Source organism: Muntiacus reevesi, chromosome 1, assembly GCF_963930625.1.
Source record: "Muntiacus reevesi chromosome 1, mMunRee1.1, whole genome shotgun sequence".
NCBI classification, from domain to species: Eukaryota; Metazoa; Chordata; class Mammalia; order Artiodactyla; family Cervidae; genus Muntiacus; species Muntiacus reevesi.
This window is the reverse complement of record NC_089249.1, coordinates 30,070,226-30,088,598: the sequence shown is the minus strand read 5'-3', so window position 1 is coordinate 30,088,598 and position 18,373 is coordinate 30,070,226. Positions and strand designations below refer to the sequence as shown.

Genomic DNA, 18,373 nt, shown 5'->3' with positions numbered 1-18,373 from the left:
ATAGTTCACCCACTGAAGCATCTTTTGTAAGTAAATTTTACACTTTCTTATGACAATCAATGATCCGTGTTTAATGAAATATCTGATTATGAAACAGAATACCAGTCAAGAAGGCACTGATTTAAAGGGTTCTAAAGAACAAGAAATCATTGACTAAGTATTTGTATTAATGTCAAGCCTAAAAGTGTGGGAATGATTTCATATCACAGAGAAATAGTCTATCAAGTTAGATTGCTGATTTTATAGAAAACGAATCAGTAATTTAAAGCCGGTAAAGCTATGACAAAGTGATTCTATTCAGCGATGGGTCCTAAAGCAGAAGTATGCTTTTTTAGATCTTAGAAAGTAAAGCATTTCAATAAATATTTACAAGTATTTTTTAATAACACTACTTGTAATTTCCTGATTTGGCCCTTTTGTTCACTAGATTTCTGGTAAGGAATTTGTAAGATGATACACTTTCCACATTTGAAAACTAGTACAAGAGAAGTTATTGGTTCAAGCCATAAGGTTATCACTATATACAATATAAATGTTAAAACTGACATCAAGCAGTGGATTATATGTTCGTGCATATATCCCACTAATTCATTCAACGGGTATTTCTTAATGATTTACACACAAAGTTCTCTGAGATACTAGAGATGACTAAATAAGAATGATGGTGACTCGACTCTCACAACTTTTACAAAGGTGTTTTATTTTTACCATACTTGCTATCATTAATAGTTAACATACTTCCATCTTGAAATAACTTCTATACAGCAGAATATGTAAACAGCAAGGGCCCTGTTCCCAAGCAGCCACATTTTAAAGGTAGGCAAACTGTCATCTCTCATTAGGGCTTTTAATGTGAGGCAGGTTTGGGATACGTACATACACTCAAGTGGAAGTGAAAGTCGCTCAGTCGTGTCCGACTTATTGCAACCCCATGGACTATACAGTCCATAGAGTTCTCCAGACCAGGATACTGGAGAGGGTAACCTTTCCCTTCTCCAGGGGATGTTCCCAACCCAGGGATCGAACCCAGGTTTCCCGCATTGCAGGCAGACTCTTTACTAGCTGAGCCACAAGGGAAGTCCAAGAATACTGCAGTGGGCAGCCTATCCCTTCTCCAGTGGATTTTCCCAACCCAGGAATCGAACCAGGTCTCCTGCATTGCAGGCAGATTCTTTACCAACTGAGCTATCAGGGAAGTCACATATACTCATTCTTCCTGCAAATCATAAGAGCATCAGGTAGTACAGTAGTTCTCAGAGAGCATAAGCATCACCTGGGATGCCTGTTAAAAATGTATATTCCTGGGCTAAAAGTGTACACACTCACTTCTCTCTTCCCATTGTAACTCAGTTCATGGTATGGGTTGAATTGCATCCCCTCAAAATTCACACATTAAAGTCCTATCTCCCAGTGTCTCCAAGTGTTTCCTTGTTTGGAAAGAGGGTCCCTGATGATGTAATTAAGATAAGGTCATACTGGAATATCAGAATGAATCTCTGATACAATAAGACTGGAAACCTTGTAAGAAGGGGGAAATGTGGACACAGACACACACACACACACACACACAGAGACACACACACACACACACACACAGACACACACACACACACACAAAAGGGGGAAATGTGGACACAGACACACACACACACACACACACAGACACACACACACACACACACACACACACACACACACACACACACACTCAGAGAATACCAAAGAATGGGATAATACTGCCACAAGACAAAAAGTAGCAGCTAGCACCTGCAGGGTGAGAATAGCCTTGACAACACCTTAATCTGAGACTTCTAGACTCTGAAACTATGAAACAATAAATCTCTATTGGTGAAGCCAGTTAGTTTGTGGTATGTTGTTACTTGGCAGTCCTAGGAAACATACTTAGATCTGGAGTCCAGCCTGTTCCTGGAATCTGCATTTGAACTGGTATTCAAGGCTTGCATGCGTGCTAAGCTGCTTCAGTAGTGTCCAGCTCTTGTAACCCTGTGGACTGTAACTTGACAGACCTCTCTGTCTATGGGATTCTCCAGGCAGGAATACTGGAGTGGGATCTTCCCCACCCAGAATAGGAACCTGCGGTTCTTATGTCTCCTGCATTGGCAGGCAAGTTCTTTATCACTAGAGCCACCTGGCAAGTCCATTCCAAGTTTATTAGAGGCCAATTTTCCGGAAACCACATTTTGAGAAAGACTGCCAGAGGGATCTAAAAACAAGAAACTTGTGTACTGATTGGAAAATAATAAATAGGTGCCTATTGTTCCCTTAAGCCATCAGCAGCTTTAAGCCAGTTTAAAATCCATTTACTTTCTGTTCTCCCTGACATAAACGCTCTCCACACCCTATTTTTTCTCATCACTTCTGGTAAATTCATAATCATACTTTAAAACACAGCTTGAAAAGCACTGGTCTGCTCTTCCCTACCCCTTTTCTCTCCCGCTCTAATTTTAACATTGCCATCTTTGTGTTACTCCAATGTAGTCACTTCAATGATTACAGTTATAAAACTGTATTGTAATTAATTTGCTAAGTCTGTCTTTCATACCAGGGAGAGACTGTAATGATCACCTTTGTGTACTTCCTTTCAGTCTAGTGCCAAGCACAAAGGATATGCTCCATATTTTCCCTTAATTAATGAATTAAATAGTTAACTAATTACGCTTTCCACTTCCATCTCGTTTTAATCACTGAAGAAGATGGAAATCACGTTTAAGAAAATGGGAGACGAGAACATGTTATTGCTACATGTTGGTCTGTGTTCCTAGAGAAGACATGATAGATGAAGAGTGCAGAAAAACAAAACGAGAAGCTTTATCATACTTAAACACCAGTCAGGTTGCATACTCCGAATCACAAAACAATTCAAATTTCCACAAAAGACCACAGAAAATAACTTTTCAAAGCAGAGTAAACTGCAGCAGCTTTCAATTAATTGCTGAGAAGGCAAAAAAAAAAAAAAAAAAAAACACCCAAAAAACAAAAAACTATGCATTTCCACCAAGCTGCAATTGAAAAAAAAAAAAGCAATTTCACAGGAATGTCTATCACTACTAGGAGTAACTAAATTGAGACGAATATTTGAATTTAGCAGCAGCTGGAGATTAAAACACCATCTGATCTGATTAAAACAACAAAAACTAGCCATTCCCCGCTTGCAGAAACCGGTCTGGACTCTCTCTCCCGCCCGTCAGACCCCGAATGGAAGGCCATCCCCCCTAAGGATATGGGGTCTTTCCTAATAAAATATGACAGGCTCTTGCCACATCATTTAACACGGCGCAGGAGCATCAATGATCGCCCCTTGACCCTGCTCCCCTACGTTCGCTGCTCACCATGCTGAGGCATACACGACCTCTGTAGTCGGCCAAGTGTGATCTCCGGAATGTGTAGACCAACGCTGCCGCGTTGTCAGGACGACAAGCCCCACCCACTGGCGCCCCAGGGCCGCTGCGGAGATCCCCGCGTCTGGGTTCGCGCAGTCGCGCTGGGGTTCTTCCGGACGGCGCCCTACCCACTTCCCTGACAGGTTGCTCCGCCCCGCTACAGCCTGCCGCCCGCCTAGGTCGACAGCCTCCGGCGTCCGGCCTGAGGGTTGCGTTTACGGCTGCGGCGTGCCGGAAAGTGCGTGAGTGCCGCGCCGGGGCGTCTTATTTTGTTTTCCGGATGCTTGAGTCTGGAGGCGGTATGCTCTGGGCGAGGACCAGCAGGTGTAGGAAAAGGGCTTGTGTGCGTCTTCCAACGTTAACAGTCCCTCTCCCTGTTTCCCTAGATTTGCTGGGGCGAATCTTTCTTTGCGGATTTCGAGAAGGAAGGGGGCCGCCGGCTCCGCGACTGGGTCAAGTGACTGACACCGGGTCGGCTTCCTGGGCCGCCTCCGCTTAGACCAGCGGGGGCCCGGGCTCGATTGGCAGTTTAGAAAAAAAAGGTAAATAAATTGGCTCCCAGAGGGTTATTTTAAAATGACCTTCAGATTCTTCTCCCTGCACCTGGTTGTTTATTTCCTGAGACATCAAGGTATATGCTGTTTTTTGTGTTTGTTTTTCAAGAGGAGCTCTTAACAAGAACTGGAAATTTGAAGTAGTTCCTGGGTAACATACCTTACTGGTGGAGGTCTCAGAGACCCAGCAAGACGCGCTAAATTCTGTGCCCAGAGTCAAGGTCACACACAGTATACTAACCGGTAGCACGACCCTTCGAATGTCGGTCTACCAACATGAAGAAACTCTGGCAGCTTAGACCAACAGGAAAATTAGAAGAAACTAAGAGACTGGGAAGTTAACCTTCCAAAGCGTATCTGAATTCCGTATGAATTTAGATCTAAACCCCGTTTAGGCTTAAACCCCATTTTAGCCTGACAAGACATGAAATGCTTTAAAATTCTTGCCACCATTCCTCATCTCTGATTGTAATTTTATAATGCGCTCTCTCTCGCGATTTCATTGACTAAAGGTATTATTAAATAAGTGTTTCTGACTCAGCTAGTCTTTGTAGGTTAAAGTGTTATTCTTCCCACAGAAATCCAGATTGTGTCATACCTATGACATTTCACCTTCACATCCCTGGTAGCAAGATTAAAAACGTCTTAATGTCGACTTTGATATAGAGTTCCAAAGCCGGTATGGAACTAAGCTTTTAAGTTTTTCAATCAAACTACTAATGTTTATGATTACAGAACTTCAGTCAGGTCTGATGGGAGTAAGGAAGTGTGAATGATAATCACAAATAATTTTGATATTGTGGGATTTCAGGGGAGAGACTTGCTCAAGTTCTCCTTCCACCAAATTCCTCCCCAGGGAGGAGGATTTGCTATGGATGTGTTAGAACATGCTGGACTGTGTTCTAGGGGACTGCTCTGCTATGAGATTATACCAATGGGCTTATTTAGTTCTCCTCTACTAGTCTTACAACCTGCAAGAATAAGAAGGCCCATTTCCTCTGTTCACTTTTACCTCCAGACAGGTGCAGTTCCTAGCCCCTCTGAACATACATGACCATCTTCTTTCAACTCACTTTTATAATCTGGCTTCTAGGCAGGCCTCGACCAAGCAGAATACCAACTTTGGGGGCAAAATCTCTTGCCACCTGCCTCTCAGATTACATATTCTTTGATGCTGGCAAGTGTGTTGGGATAAATTTTAGTGTGAAGCTTTTTAGGCTTAACTACTTTGGGGAAATGTACTCCATCTGTTTGAGTCAAATCTGAACTTCATGGGGAAGAGTGATCAGTAACAGCTTTGGGCACCATGATGTTGCTGTTTAGTCACTAAGTCACGTCTTACTCTTTCGTAACCCCATGGACTGTAGGCCCCCAGGCTCCTTTGTCCCTGGGATGTCCCAGATGAGAATACTGGAGTTGGTTACCACTGCCTTCTCGCTTAACCCGTTACTGGAGTTGGTTAAGTCTTGGCCCACAAGTCATTGGGAAAGAGCTATCACTGTGGATTGTATGCCCAACCCCCATCCAGGTTTCTTAGAATGATAGGGAACTTCTCACAGCCCCTAACTCTCATTTGGCTCTTTATAAAAACAGTAACTTCCATGACTTTATGCAGGGTTAAGGAGCAGCCCCAGGTCTCTGCCGCATTTAAACTGTTCACCAGTTCACCCAGGGAAACCCGTTTCTCCTAAAGGCTAAAGTAAACTTAAATGTCTGAAGGTCAGTTTGCAGTAATAAAACATTTCCTTAACTCATAGAAGTTAATATATCAAGGAATGGGACAAATTTATCTTGGTCACAGCAGCTACTTTTTTGCTGGGAAGGTCCTTTTTTATGCATAATTTGTTTAAAAAACAAAACAGCTAAAGACGATTTAAGCCACATTTCTAAAAACTTTTACAAAATGTGAATTAAATAGAGCTATGCTGTTTGCCAGGAATTAAACAGGCTGTAATTTCTGATTTGAAATTACACAATGTAGATTTAATTTACAGTTGTTTTAAAAGCACAAGGTTCTTCCTTAAGTGTCATTTTCAGTAAGATTAAAACACAAAAAAATGGCTCTCAGAAAAAATGTTTTAAAAACGGAATTAGGTGTTGCTGTACCGGGTTAAATAGACCCATTTAATTCACTCCTGAAAGCACTAAATCTTCAGTAAATGATTTTAAAAATAAATTTAATAGAGGAGGAGATGACAACAGTAAAGCTTTGGAAGCTGCAAGACAGATGACTGTCACCTAGCACACTTGAAAAGCCCAATTTATACTGCATAATTCTCAAAAAGGGCTTGGAACAGGGCCATTGGAGCTGGAAATGAAGAATGAAGTAAATCAGAGAGGATGAAGTGAAAGCTATTTGAGAAACATCTCTAATCTGCATGCCTCTCTCTCAGAAGACTAGAGGTTTATTTCTGGACAGAATCAATAATCTATGGTGTGGGGGTGTCCTCAGGCTAAGAGCAGGTTAGGTGCATTTGAGTATACATGATGCTGAATGCAAGGCCCTGTGTCCTTTTCCACTTCTTAATGTAGTAAATCCTCATTAGATTGGAAGACTCTTATCTGGGGAATCTGACCAGGCCAGGAGGAACAGACTAAGGTAACATCAGAGGTTCCCCAGTAAAGGGCCCAATTAGAGCACCCTTAGTGAAGCCCCAAAGTCTCTAAGCTGCAACCTCTAAGCAGATCTTCTAAAGGGTTTGTTTTTTTGTTTTTGTTTTTGTTTTGTTTTGGAAAAGGACTACCATTTATGCAGGAAAGTTCAAGTGATAACAGACAAAAGCAGAAAAATAGCACTTTGGAGGAAAACAAGAGTTAATATTAATGAACTCAGATGTTCTGATACATTGTATACTTGTCACTGTGAACTCATAAATCAGTAGTAAATAGGGGATGCAGACAATTAACATGTAAACAGTGTTGGCTCCTATATATATTTTTCCTTAAGAAAGAAAAGCCACAGAAGCAGATCATAAACTTCAGCAAGAAAAGGTCTTCACTTAGTTGCTGGCAGCAGAAGGCTTTCAAGTGTATTTGTAAAAAAAAAAAAAAAATTAAGTGCTTACCCCTAGGGCTTCCTCCCCAGAGAAGTATGCAACTGTTGACGTGGTTACAGGTTGAATCCCCTACTGACCAGCCTTGTGGTTTAATGTCTACTTCCACATGCACTTCAGTATCTCCCAGCCCTACTCTTAGTATTCTGCCAGCACGTCTACACTACTTTTAAACAGTTTTACTAACGTATAATTGACATACAAATGCTACACTTATTAAGTAGAAATACAATTTGGTAAATTTGACACCTGAAACCTCACCACAATCATGATGATAAAACCATCATCCCCAGGGATTTCCTCCTGTCTCCTGTGATCCCTTCCTGGTCTCCAGCCCTCTACTCCTATTCATAAACTTCATCTATCTCTGTGGTATCCTCCAGCAATGCTGAGAGCAGTCTTGAGTGGCTCAGATCAGCTCTCCAGGTACCAATTTATGTTCTTTTTAATTGGTGCTCTGTTTACAACTGCAGAGGATTTGAGTGGTATGCCTCAAACCTCTTTTCCCCCCATAAGCTGTTACTTTCAGTGTTTTTGCAAGATGAAAGGTTTTTCTGGATGACATATACTTATGTCTCACAGTACCTCCCACAAAATGCTAACTTCAAAGGAAAAAAAGTAACTGTGGAGAGTCCTGACAAACACCACCTTAACCAAGTGATCAAAACTAACCTCAGCCATAATGGAACAGACTGGAATTGTGTCCACATAATAGACTGCAATGAAATAAAGCATGTCCAATGTTTCTGCCCAAACTATGTAAGCTGAATCTAGCCATAAATTAACATCAAAACAAGACACATTTCTCAAAATTAATGGCCTGTGACCCTCACAGGTGTCAAGTTTATGAAAATCAAGGAAATTCAAAGGAATTTTTTCAGATTGAAGGCTAGAGACATGGAAATTAATTGCAATGTGTAATCAGTGTAGATTGGATTCTTTTGCTATAAAGGGCAAAACTCAGGGTTGTGGATTCAACCCTGAGTAGTAATATAGTAGTAGTATAGTATAGTAGTAATATAGCAGTGCCTGTTAATTTCCTGATTCTAATGGTGGTTTTGTGCTGTAAGAAAACGTCCTTGTTCATAGAAAGTACCTCAAACTGTTGTCCAGTATGGTAGCAACTAAGCCATTGGTACTTACAAACATGTCTGGCATAACACTTCTTGAAATATTTTGGATAAAAATGATACATTATTAAAATAATTTCAGCTTTTATTTTTAATAAGGACTATCAAAAAAAGTAAAATTACATGGGTGGCTTGCGCTGTATTTCTATTGGACGGCACTGCAAAGTATTCAGGCTGGTTTGGTATCATGTTAGCAACGTATCCTCAAATAATTCAGGGAAAAAAGAAGTAATTAGTACTGAGTTGCAGCTTTTCTGATTGAACGAAATTATTTTAAAATAAAAATTATGTTAATAAGGGATATAAAAAGGTATGTTATTTTAGATTAATGGGCAAATGGGCATTATGAAATTTTAAGGTTATAAATAGCATTGACATTCATTTGGGGCCTATCACAAGCTAAATGTTTATAATGTAGGAATTTTAGGAGTTAACCCCTACAACCATCACAAGTATTGGGAATTATCTCCTATGTTTAGGCAGTGATGGTGCCTTTAAGGAGCTGCCTCTCACGAGCAACACGAAGTCCACATAAAGATTAAGCTTATCTATCCCACTGGATGTTGCCTGCTCCTCACGTACCGCCTTTATGGGTTGTTCACTTCGTCTCTTCATCACTGATCTTATTGCCCACTTGCCATTAGCTGTGAACCTGCTTGACTCTCACACCTGTCTGTCCTCCCCTTTAGCCTTTCTTAGGAGGGCACTCTTGATTTGATCAGGCCTCTTCCCCATGTCCTGCAAACAGTTCAAGCCTTGCCTTGAGAGCAGGGTAGACAAGAAAAGAGGCTCAGAAAGATTAAGTAACCTGTACAACACTATGCAGCTGGGATTCCTAATCTAGTTCTAATTCATTCCACTCTATAAAAGGAGGTCCACCTGCTTATCTGTCTCTGACAGTCTACTTTCTCTAATTGTTCTGTTTCCTTCATAGAACTTACCACAATTCATAATGATCTTTCATGTCCCTCAGGAGATGCTAATTCTGTGATAGCAGCTATCTTACCTGACATGTTCACAGCTGCATCTCACTGCCTGGAACATAAAAGTGCACAATCAACTTTTACCGAATGGCAAAAAAAAAGGGGGGGGGGTACAGTTTACCAGTGTGTAAAATCTTTTTCAAGACTACAATGCAGTTATTTGTAAAAATTTTTCTTTTTCTTTAGGTATATTACAATATAAAAGTGGATATTTTCCATGACAAATGAAAATGGCCAATTCTTTAAGAGGAGAAGTATTGAATCTTTATAAGAATGTAAGTAAGTATGTTGCCAGTTTTGTAAATTTTATATGACATAGATTGTTTAGAAATATATAATCTTTCTTTTTTAAGCTGCTGTATCTTGGACGAGACTATCCAAAGGGAGCAGACTATTTCAAAAGGCGTCTGAAGAATGTTTTCCTTAAAAACAAAGATGTGAAGGACCCAGAGGAGATCAAAGAACTTATTGAACGGGGCAAATTTGTAATGAAAGAACTAGAAGCATTATACTTCCTTAGGAAATATAGAGCTATGAAACAACGCTATTATTCAGATACCAACAAAACTAAATGATCAGCATTACTATAATTTGACTGAGATCAGTGCCAGCTGCTTATGTACCAGCTATGACAAAAATAACTTTAAAGTGTCACAATATACATTGTGTTCAAAATACCTGAGCCGCCTTACTGAACTAAAACAGGTTTCAACTTCTGTTGCTTTATCAGCAGCCTTTATGCTCAATGTTTATATAACAATTAACTAATGTTAAATGTCAATTTTATAGTAATTTAGCTATATAATGGTGCCAACTACTTATCAAAAATTGATGAGCACCCAACTTTGAATGAAAATATAATGTACTTAAGTTTTGTTGAAAAATTCGCCAATTATTCTTAGCCCATTTCTGCGTTTTACTGAAAAGAGAATGCCGTTTAATGTACACTTAAGCAGAATAATTTCTTGCAAGTTTATTTCCTTAACTTTTAAAGGAGCTCATTTTTTACCCCATTTGAAACGTTAACAGCACATATGCAATGTTCACTGCAAAAGAAGTAGCATCTGGTAATGATTTAAGTGCAATTAGTAGAAATAATATGTATAGAGTTAAGAACTTGAAACAGCCTACCAGTGACTGGCATTACATAATATACCTATTTAATTATTTCCAGTATTAATTTTGCAATTGGATGCCTTTGGGCCTTAAATCACCTGTTGTATATTAATTACCTTCTTCAATAAAATGTAATGATTTATGTTATTCTACTCTTTTGTCATAAAGGCAGATTTGGTTTGCATCCAATTCTAAATGAGTTAATATGACATAGGACCTAAACATAACATGGTTTTAAGCAAACACTTAAACCTTTACACAATGTTCACAAATAAAAAACATCTAGCTTATAAGATGAAGAAAAGATTTACTAAAATACTATAGCGTCTGTTGCTTATAAACTATCCTGTATCATTTGTGGGGCTAATGTTTCAAATTTCCCTGGCAATCCAGTGGTTAGGAGCTGGCACTTTCACTGCTGTGGACCCAGGTCACAGTCAGGGAACGAAGATCTTACAAGTCGTGCAGCACAGCCAAAAAAAAAAGTACAAACTATGATAGTCACCATAACTATTTTTATTACATTACAATAATTAGGAGCAGTACAGTTCATGACAAAAATATTACAAATTTCAGATCACTTCACAGCACATACTCCTATAAACATTTAAAAGTTAATTTTAATTAAAAGAGTGGTCATTTTTAAATTTAATGTTTGATATGACCAACATTCCTAGGTCAGCGCAACCAAACGATGGAAAACAACTGGATCACACTGCATATGTCCCACAAAAAGAAAGCACAATGTACAAAATGTGCATGTTCAGTTTACACTATACAAAAATAGTTAAAATACATTCCAGGTAAACATGTTACATTAAGAAATAGTACTAGTAAGAAATTGGCACTCAAAGGAAAACTGCAAAAGTATTTTCAACATGAAAACACAAGACAGTGGAATTGGAAACTTCTGAATAAAACATTACATAACCCATTTAGCTCTATAGGGAAGGGGACCGTCTATAATTGACATTTCTGCAGGTAATAACTTTTTTTTTTCATAAATTCATCTAAAATTGCCTATTATCATCCCAAACAGGCACTTAAAACTATTAAAACAAGTATTACTAGTTATGACTCATCTTTAGGAACTGATGTGAATATATCTCTAGAAAGAAAGAAATTTCATTTCTGAAGGAATTTACAGCTACCAGTTATATGCTGTTGAATTTCTCAATGCAGATTTCATGCTACCCAATATCAACAACAAAGTTATTAAATATAAATTCAAAGTTACTAATGGGTTGTTAAAAATCATTAATACAAAATAATCAATAAATTATTACTCTTTTGACAGATGGAAAGGGCAGGTAGTTTTTACTGCCTACAAAGAAACCTAGATGTGTATATGTTTAGGAAAAATGGTTAGAAAAAAAAAAAAATCACTGGAATACAAATGAGATGAACTTGTGCAAACTGCAACTTAACATGCCTCACAAAGTTTCCATATATTTTAGGACAAAATTGTGCAATGGTGGCCAAGATTTTGATAACCTATAAAAGTTAGGTTCTAATTCCTATGCAGTGTGACTCAGTTAAAATAGAGCCTAGAATTCCTAAGTGGAGATACTCACTCAAATTTTACTACATACTTCTGCTACATTCTTCCACAAACGTTAATGTCTAAAACTATGTAATTTAGCAATTTTTTTCAACTTCAACAAGGATTTTTATCTTTAAGGCTGTAATTAGATAACATTTATGTTATTTCTAGGATTATCTCTCCCCTTTTAAAATCTCTACAAAAACAAACATTTTATTAAACCATTCAAAATTCACATAATAAAGGATAATTACCACTGCCATAAAAAAGTTGCCCAGCTACATCAAAAATTCAAGAGTCCTAAAAATCACCTCAGTTATACACTGCAATTCCTGAAGTATGGCCATTTCTTTCTCTTGTTTAGAAACAAGAGGAGGTACTAAAACAAGTCTTAACTCCCTACATAATGTTCCAAAAGCCTGTAGTTTAATATAGCATCTCAGAAACCATGTTGCTTTTTACATAGAAGTTTCCTTTTCTGGGAATTAGCTCAGGCATCTGTTTATTTTTACCTAGAAGAAACAACTGTTTTAGAATTCAATATTTAATTTTTAACATCTATTATAATTACTTATACAAAAAGACCATACTACACACAGGGGGATTTTAACATTATCTGACATACAACTTAATTTGTACTATAACTGTCTCAACAGAATCACATAATTATGCCAAATTAAAAAAAAAATCAGATTTACTCCTCTAAAACATTGAAGTAAACTGATTTAATTAAAAAAGAGCTTGACTAAACAGCTAAGCTGGAATAAGAGCAAAACAGTTATTTTAGAACTGGAAGAAACTATGCTTAGAGACCAGATCATTTTTTTGCAGGATTACAATATGCGTTATGTTGTATCTATGTCACAAGTCAGATGCCTCTCTGAGATACAGACCCTCTAGAAATAAACACTACTTAAGGACAGGCCTTATGTCCCATGCTTGGGTACTCTAATACCCCAGCGCCTTGGGGAGTGCCTGGCATCTAGTAGGCACTCAAATATTTGCTGAATAAACGACTTCTGCTAAAGAGTAAGACATGAATTAAATTTTAAAGTATCTTTCATGGTAAGATTTTAGTTTTTAAAACAACGGAATGTATCACTATTAGCAGGGCTAGTCCTAGTAAATTACATAGGGAATTCTCTCAGCACTACTTTTATTAAATTCTCCTTCCACGGGATAGAGTTCTAACTATTCAGAGCAGGTATGAAAACTCCTACTTTGTCACTGATGGACCAGGCAGCAAAGAGATGATGTTCAGAGGATCAATATTAAATTGTTACAGCCACAACCTGAAAATTAGCTATTAGGTCAAATCCCATTATAGTATCTATCAGATTATGTTGAGCCTGAGGAATTTTATGATATAGAACATTTTGATATGATTTGATGGGAGGCTATCATGGAGATATCCAAAGCAGCAATAAATCTTGAGATCAGAGAAATGTGAAATATTAAAAGAAAAAACATCAAGTCATGGGACATAGAGAAGGGTAAGGTAGGCAGGCAAGACAACACTAATATGGGAGAAGTCCTGGAAGCAGAGAACGATATTTAAAAATAAACTTCACCTCTTGCACAATTTTGCCCAAGACTGGCACTGAAGATGACAACACAGGTAAAAAGTTACAGATGGTGCTGAGACTGACAAATAGGTATATCCTTATGTAAACTGAATGTAAATCACATAGTTATAAAGCTAGACACAGCCTTTGAGATGACTTCTTTAGAAATGAAGAAATGGCTAGTAAGTGATTTGTCCAAAATCAGACGTATAACTTAGAATCTAAGTCACCTTCCTCCTTGTCCAGTGATACTTTCACCTCAACACACTATCTCAGTTCAAATATTTTAAAATAAGTTAACATTTTAAATGCATTCAAAGAATCATTTTGTTAGCATTACTTTATCTATTATATAAGCATTAGATATTCTTAATAATGGACCAGACTGTACTGAAGTGTTTACGAAATGTTACTTTAGCCAGCATTAAGAGAACTAGCCAATACTCAAGATTTTGAAACTTTTTCATTTCATCGTTTAAAAAAAATTAAAATCTTGCCACCCCACCTAAAATCTCATTTAAAATAATGTTTGGTTTTTTTAAAGTTCTGTTTTTTTGGGTTTTTTGTTTTAAAAAAGTGATGTTCCTGAGTAGACTATGACATAATGAGAATGTACCTTGCTGAGCTATTCAGTCTCTCTGCAAGTCCCCGTTTTTGACCAACCAAGGCATGACAACAGTGGAAGACCACAGGGATGCAGTCCACACTGCGAAACTCTCCATGTAGCTTAAAGGTTCACACAAGGCCCGGCTCTGCCACCCTGGTCTCTGTAACACCTACCAAGCCAACTGGCCCAATTAATTTTTTACATCACTACCAGTAGAATTAAAACTACTTTCAAAGATTGAAATTCAAGAAAAAGATTTATGCTAAGAAAGAGCAATCTGACACAGGGAGACTATATTTAATTCCTATGAGAATTCTTTATACATGTTAAAATTTTTTCAATTATTACAAAAATTTAAAGCATGTAAATATAGTCCCAAAATGCTTGTTCTAATCCTCATTACCTACTGGGTCTGCCTTAACAAAAAGCTATTCAGAGCATTATAGGAATTTACCTAATGTGGAAAGTAAGTGGCCTTTTAATATTATCCATTGCCTTGTATTTTTTTCCATTTTTTTTCCCTTTTTATAGAAAAAATATAGTATTTTGGGGAACGTGACCATTGACAAATAGCAGTGGAAATAAGAAAACCTTTGTGAACAGTGTAACTTTACATTCATTAAGGGTAACTGAAACTACAGGACAATGATACCTACAAGATGAAACTACAGGAAGCCCATAAATTCATGTTCTCTCGATGTTTCAGTAAAACCAATCATGAAATCTTAAATGAAGTTATAATTAGTAATTAACCCATGTATGTGACTAGATAAAACAATACAATAGGGATGATTTAAAAGCCTCATTAATTTGTTTCACACTAAAGTTCACAATTGATAGGAAAAATAGGAAGTAATCAACTGCATGCACCAAAAACCCCAAGTCAGAAATCTTGGGTGTTCAGTTTCTTTTTCACAGGCATTGCTAGTTCAAAAACCAAAACGCAGGGAATACTGGCACTTAGAGGAAAAAAGTTTCCACTGTCATTTTAAAATAAGCATTCAAGATAAAAGCTAACAGTATGGATGGAGCAGAAAGAAAATTAGATAATGCTAAAACAAATGCTAATAATTTAGTGTAATATACAAAAATTACCACTTTTACTTAAGTATGCCTTAAGAAAAAAGTACAAATTGTATTTACATAATTATACACTTTGTCTTTGACTTCTTTTTCTTCTTTTTACCATCTTTGCTCATCTTTTCTTTATGTTTTCGAATTTCCCGAACTAATGTATAGAAGGCATCGTCAACACCCTGAAACACATAACAAGTATTAAAACGTGAATATATATGATGGTTTGAGGTATACAGAAAACAGAAAGGATGTATTACTAGTGGAAATAATTGAGAAAGAATAAGAATACTTAACATTTCTCTTTAGACATATATATATCAGATTTTTTAGGATTCTTAAATGTCTTCAAGGATATTTTGGTAACATTAAAGGAACACTGAACAAAAGGCAATGAAATCAATGGCAAAGAATCCTACATACACTTAGGTATTAACACATGACTTTTCCTGAGAACTTAATTTGCTACCACTTTTTCTATACTGACATAGCTCTGTCACCAAAATACAAATGTAGTTGTGTATATGTGTGAATATGTATTTATACTTAATTATCCCTGAGTTTCTAGACATTTGATATAAGCCATGCCAGTATATACTACTTTATACTACTTTTATAATTATTCACTGTATTTGAGCTCTGGTTCAATACTTACTTAAATCCATTTAGATTTAAGTAATTATTATGAAGTATAGAGTTTCAGAGTATATTACTTTCAGTTTTATTAAGGCATTAGTTTCACTTCACATACTTGTGAGAAGAAAATTTAAAATGACCACAAGACACACTACTCTGAAAAGTGTAATGCTTCTACTTGAGAAATGAGCCAGATCATTTAAATGGTGAAGTCCGCTGATTTGGAGATGTTTTTTAATTCATTATACCTTTAATATCTGTTTAGTATATGAAGTATTCAGAAGTTTGTCATATAAAGTCAAATGCTGTTATCTTCAAAGAAATTGCCATTTGGTGATTTTGGTCATCTTGTTTTGATCAAAGCAAGGTACCCAAATCACTAATGGCTGAAAGTGATTTTGTGTCAAAATAATTTTCACCCTAATCACTCATACAGAACATGAAAAATAACACTTAAACTGGTAGTAGGACAGTTTATTTTAACCCTGCAATCCTGAATGATACAAGATCTACACCTAAGTCAATTCTTATCCTACCCCTATCAAAAGCAAACTAAACATATAAGCAAAATAAAAATTAAAGAAAAAATACGATCTTGTATTTAAAATACATATTTTTAAATCTGTTCAACTGAAGAGGACTGTGCTGTGCTTAGTCAGTCAGTCGGGTCTTGACTCTGCAACCCCATGAACTGCAGCCCGCCAGGCTCCTCCTCTGTCACGGGGGTTCTCCAGGCAAGAATACTCAAGTGGGTTGCCATGCCCTCCTTCAGGGGATCTTCCTGACCTAGGCTTTGAACCCAGGTCTGCCGCATTGCGGGTGGATTCTTCACCGTCTGAGCAACCAGGGAAGCCCAAGAATACTCTAGTTGGGTAGCCTATCCCTTCTCCAGGGGATCTTCCTGACCCAAGAATCTAACTGGGGTCTCCTGCATTGCAGGCGGATTCTTTACCAGTTGAGCTAACCAGGGAAGCCCCAGTAACTGTCATCAAGTGCCTGTTAACCTAATGATGTTTTCAAACCTAGACACTAGAGGGAGTCTCAGGAACAAATACACAACAAAGTTGTATAAATCAAGCCACTTAAGAACGAGGAAAACTGGCTTTTTACTCATTTTAACCACTTCTGTCGAATATGAACAGAAACACATTCATTAAATTATTTTATCTTGAAAATAACTGAAAATTTAACAGATATTTCTCTTTTATGCATTACTAAGATCTTCTACAATTAATATTTCAATAACTAAATTAATTCTGGACATTTTCATGCAAGTTACATTTAACTGATTTTCACAACATATCTAAAATTTATGAAAGTATTACCAATGATTTTAAAGAATTAAACAGTGGGAATGAGAGGCTTGCTCACCTTTAAACAATAGTAGTGGTATAAAAACTGGCATTATTGATTTGAACACTAGTGAGTAGAAGTTCCCAGTGAAGCCCCCAAACTTCACGTGATGTTCCCCACTTACTGATACCATTACTGATACAACATATGCTTCTGCTTCACCCACAGGAGAGAGGAAAAGTGGGTAGACAGTTCATCAGCAATACAGTCAGGGCTTCATATATATAAACCTTCATGTTAACCTTCTTCACACATAAAGAGCAAAAAACTTCCAATGACACAATAAAGAATAATTATTTTCTTATAAACAATATCAACCCTGACTAATGTATAAACATAAACTATTAGAACGGGATGGAATCTTAAGAGAGGATCTGTTCCAACTCCCTTATACCCTTCACAAATTCCCTTCGATCACACATCCTTACGTAGTCTACTTCAACAGTTTTTATAATGAAGAAAAACATCAATGGTACAAAAATGTTGAAGTAGACAAAATGAAAAACCATGAGATAGATATAGAGAAGACACACCCCAAGGTGAAAACAAAATATAAATATTTAGGAGACAATGAAGGCAGAATTTGATTATATTACCTTCTTCTAAGATTCTGACAAATACTTTAGTTTATATTGCACTGAACTCTCCTTTCTATATAATCTTATTAATAATTTTAATGATTAGTAAAATATTAAAATTGATCAAAACAGGACAGTGGATGCCTTTTTTTCATGTGGGAACTAATCATTCTCATATACATGTAAAGAAAACAAAACAGGATACTAGGGTTAGTTTGTTCAAACCCATCATTTTAGGGCTAAGAAAAACTAATTTGCATATATTTATCACTGTCAAATTAATTTTGTAAAAATATCTTTTATTTAAAAAATTTAGGTATTACCAAGAACAATTTTTTCCTTATATAAAATGCTATTCATGATCACTGAAAAAGATTTAATTCATCATGCCCAACAGTTTGACATTTAGACTACAGTCATTGAAATAGTTTGCACAAACTTGAGATTTTAGAAAAGTATACACTTTCATCTGTTTCAAATAAAAGCTGAAGCATAAAGCTTATTTTATTCTAAATAGTTCTACTTTAAAAATCATCCAATAATAAGAGTAGGAAGAAAAAAGACTAGCACTTAACTCTGGCAAGTTTTACTTTTCAGATTGCATCCCATAAAATTGTTAGGTTTATATAATTAAATAATTAAATATATTAAATAATTAATAATATTAAATAATTAAATATTATTTTGTACAATGATGCTCAAAAAATATTGAGTTCATAAATCTCAATAAAAATTAATGCCAGTCATTAATTTTGCTTTGTTTCTTCATCTGAGTTTAGT

The 18,373-nt window shown here is 36.6% G+C and overlaps 3 protein-coding genes across 10 annotated transcripts in view; 1 reads left to right on the top strand and 2 right to left on the bottom strand.

Annotated features, from left to right (window-relative positions):
• The window catches only part of DNAI7 (dynein axonemal intermediate chain 7), a 75,251-nt gene extending 71,826 nt beyond the window's left edge, over positions 1-3,425 (bottom strand). The window contains exon 1 of one of the 2 annotated variants that reach the window (XM_065940275.1): positions 3,351-3,425. In XM_065940275.1, coding sequence (XP_065796347.1) covers positions 3,351-3,353 — 3 coding nt within the window. In that variant the 5' untranslated portion in view covers positions 3,354-3,425. The remainder of the gene's footprint in view (positions 1-3,350) is intronic. The other variant, XM_065940284.1, reaches the window with a different exon arrangement.
• A 100-nt stretch (positions 3,426-3,525) lies between these two features.
• Positions 3,526-10,389, top strand: ETFRF1 (electron transfer flavoprotein regulatory factor 1). Of its 4 annotated transcripts, XM_065940224.1 has the most exons (5): positions 3,555-3,700; positions 3,788-3,943; positions 4,065-4,277; positions 9,308-9,396; positions 9,475-10,389. In XM_065940224.1, exons 4-5 carry the CDS (start codon positions 9,346-9,348, stop codon positions 9,694-9,696), a joined length of 273 nt encoding a protein of 90 aa, XP_065796296.1. In that variant the 5' UTR covers positions 3,555-3,700; positions 3,788-3,943; positions 4,065-4,277; positions 9,308-9,345; the 3' UTR covers positions 9,697-10,389. The 4 variants fall into 4 exon arrangements, with proteins under 4 accessions (XP_065796279.1, XP_065796288.1, XP_065796296.1 ...); XM_065940207.1 differs by lacking the exon at positions 4,065-4,277 and having other exon boundaries at positions 3,526-3,643; XM_065940216.1 differs by lacking the exon at positions 4,065-4,277 and having other exon boundaries at positions 3,538-3,639.
• A 343-nt stretch (positions 10,390-10,732) lies between these two features.
• Positions 10,733-18,373, bottom strand: part of KRAS (KRAS proto-oncogene, GTPase) — a 44,509-nt gene continuing 36,868 nt past the window's right edge. For 3 of the 4 annotated variants that reach the window (XM_065940169.1, XM_065940160.1, XM_065940178.1), the window contains one exon: positions 10,733-15,208. Coding sequence is in view for 2 of the 4 variants with exons in the window: in XM_065940178.1 (XP_065796250.1) it covers positions 15,092-15,208 (117 nt within the window). In the remaining 2 variants the exon portion in view is untranslated. Of the gene's footprint in view, positions 15,209-17,409; positions 17,411-18,373 lie in introns of all 4 variants that reach the window. The other variant, XM_065940185.1, reaches the window with a different exon arrangement.

What these genes read in the sequence shown, in the direction of transcription:
- ETFRF1 (XM_065940207.1), top strand. Translation starts at nt 9,346, where the DNA reads ATGAAAATGGCCAATTCTTTAAGAGGAGAAGTATTGAATCTTTATAAG. An exon ending in TATTGAATCTTTATAAGAAT is followed by an intron (nt 9,397 to 9,474) that starts GTAAGTAAGTAT and finishes TTCTTTTTTAAG; the next exon opens with CTGCTGTATCTTGGACGAGA.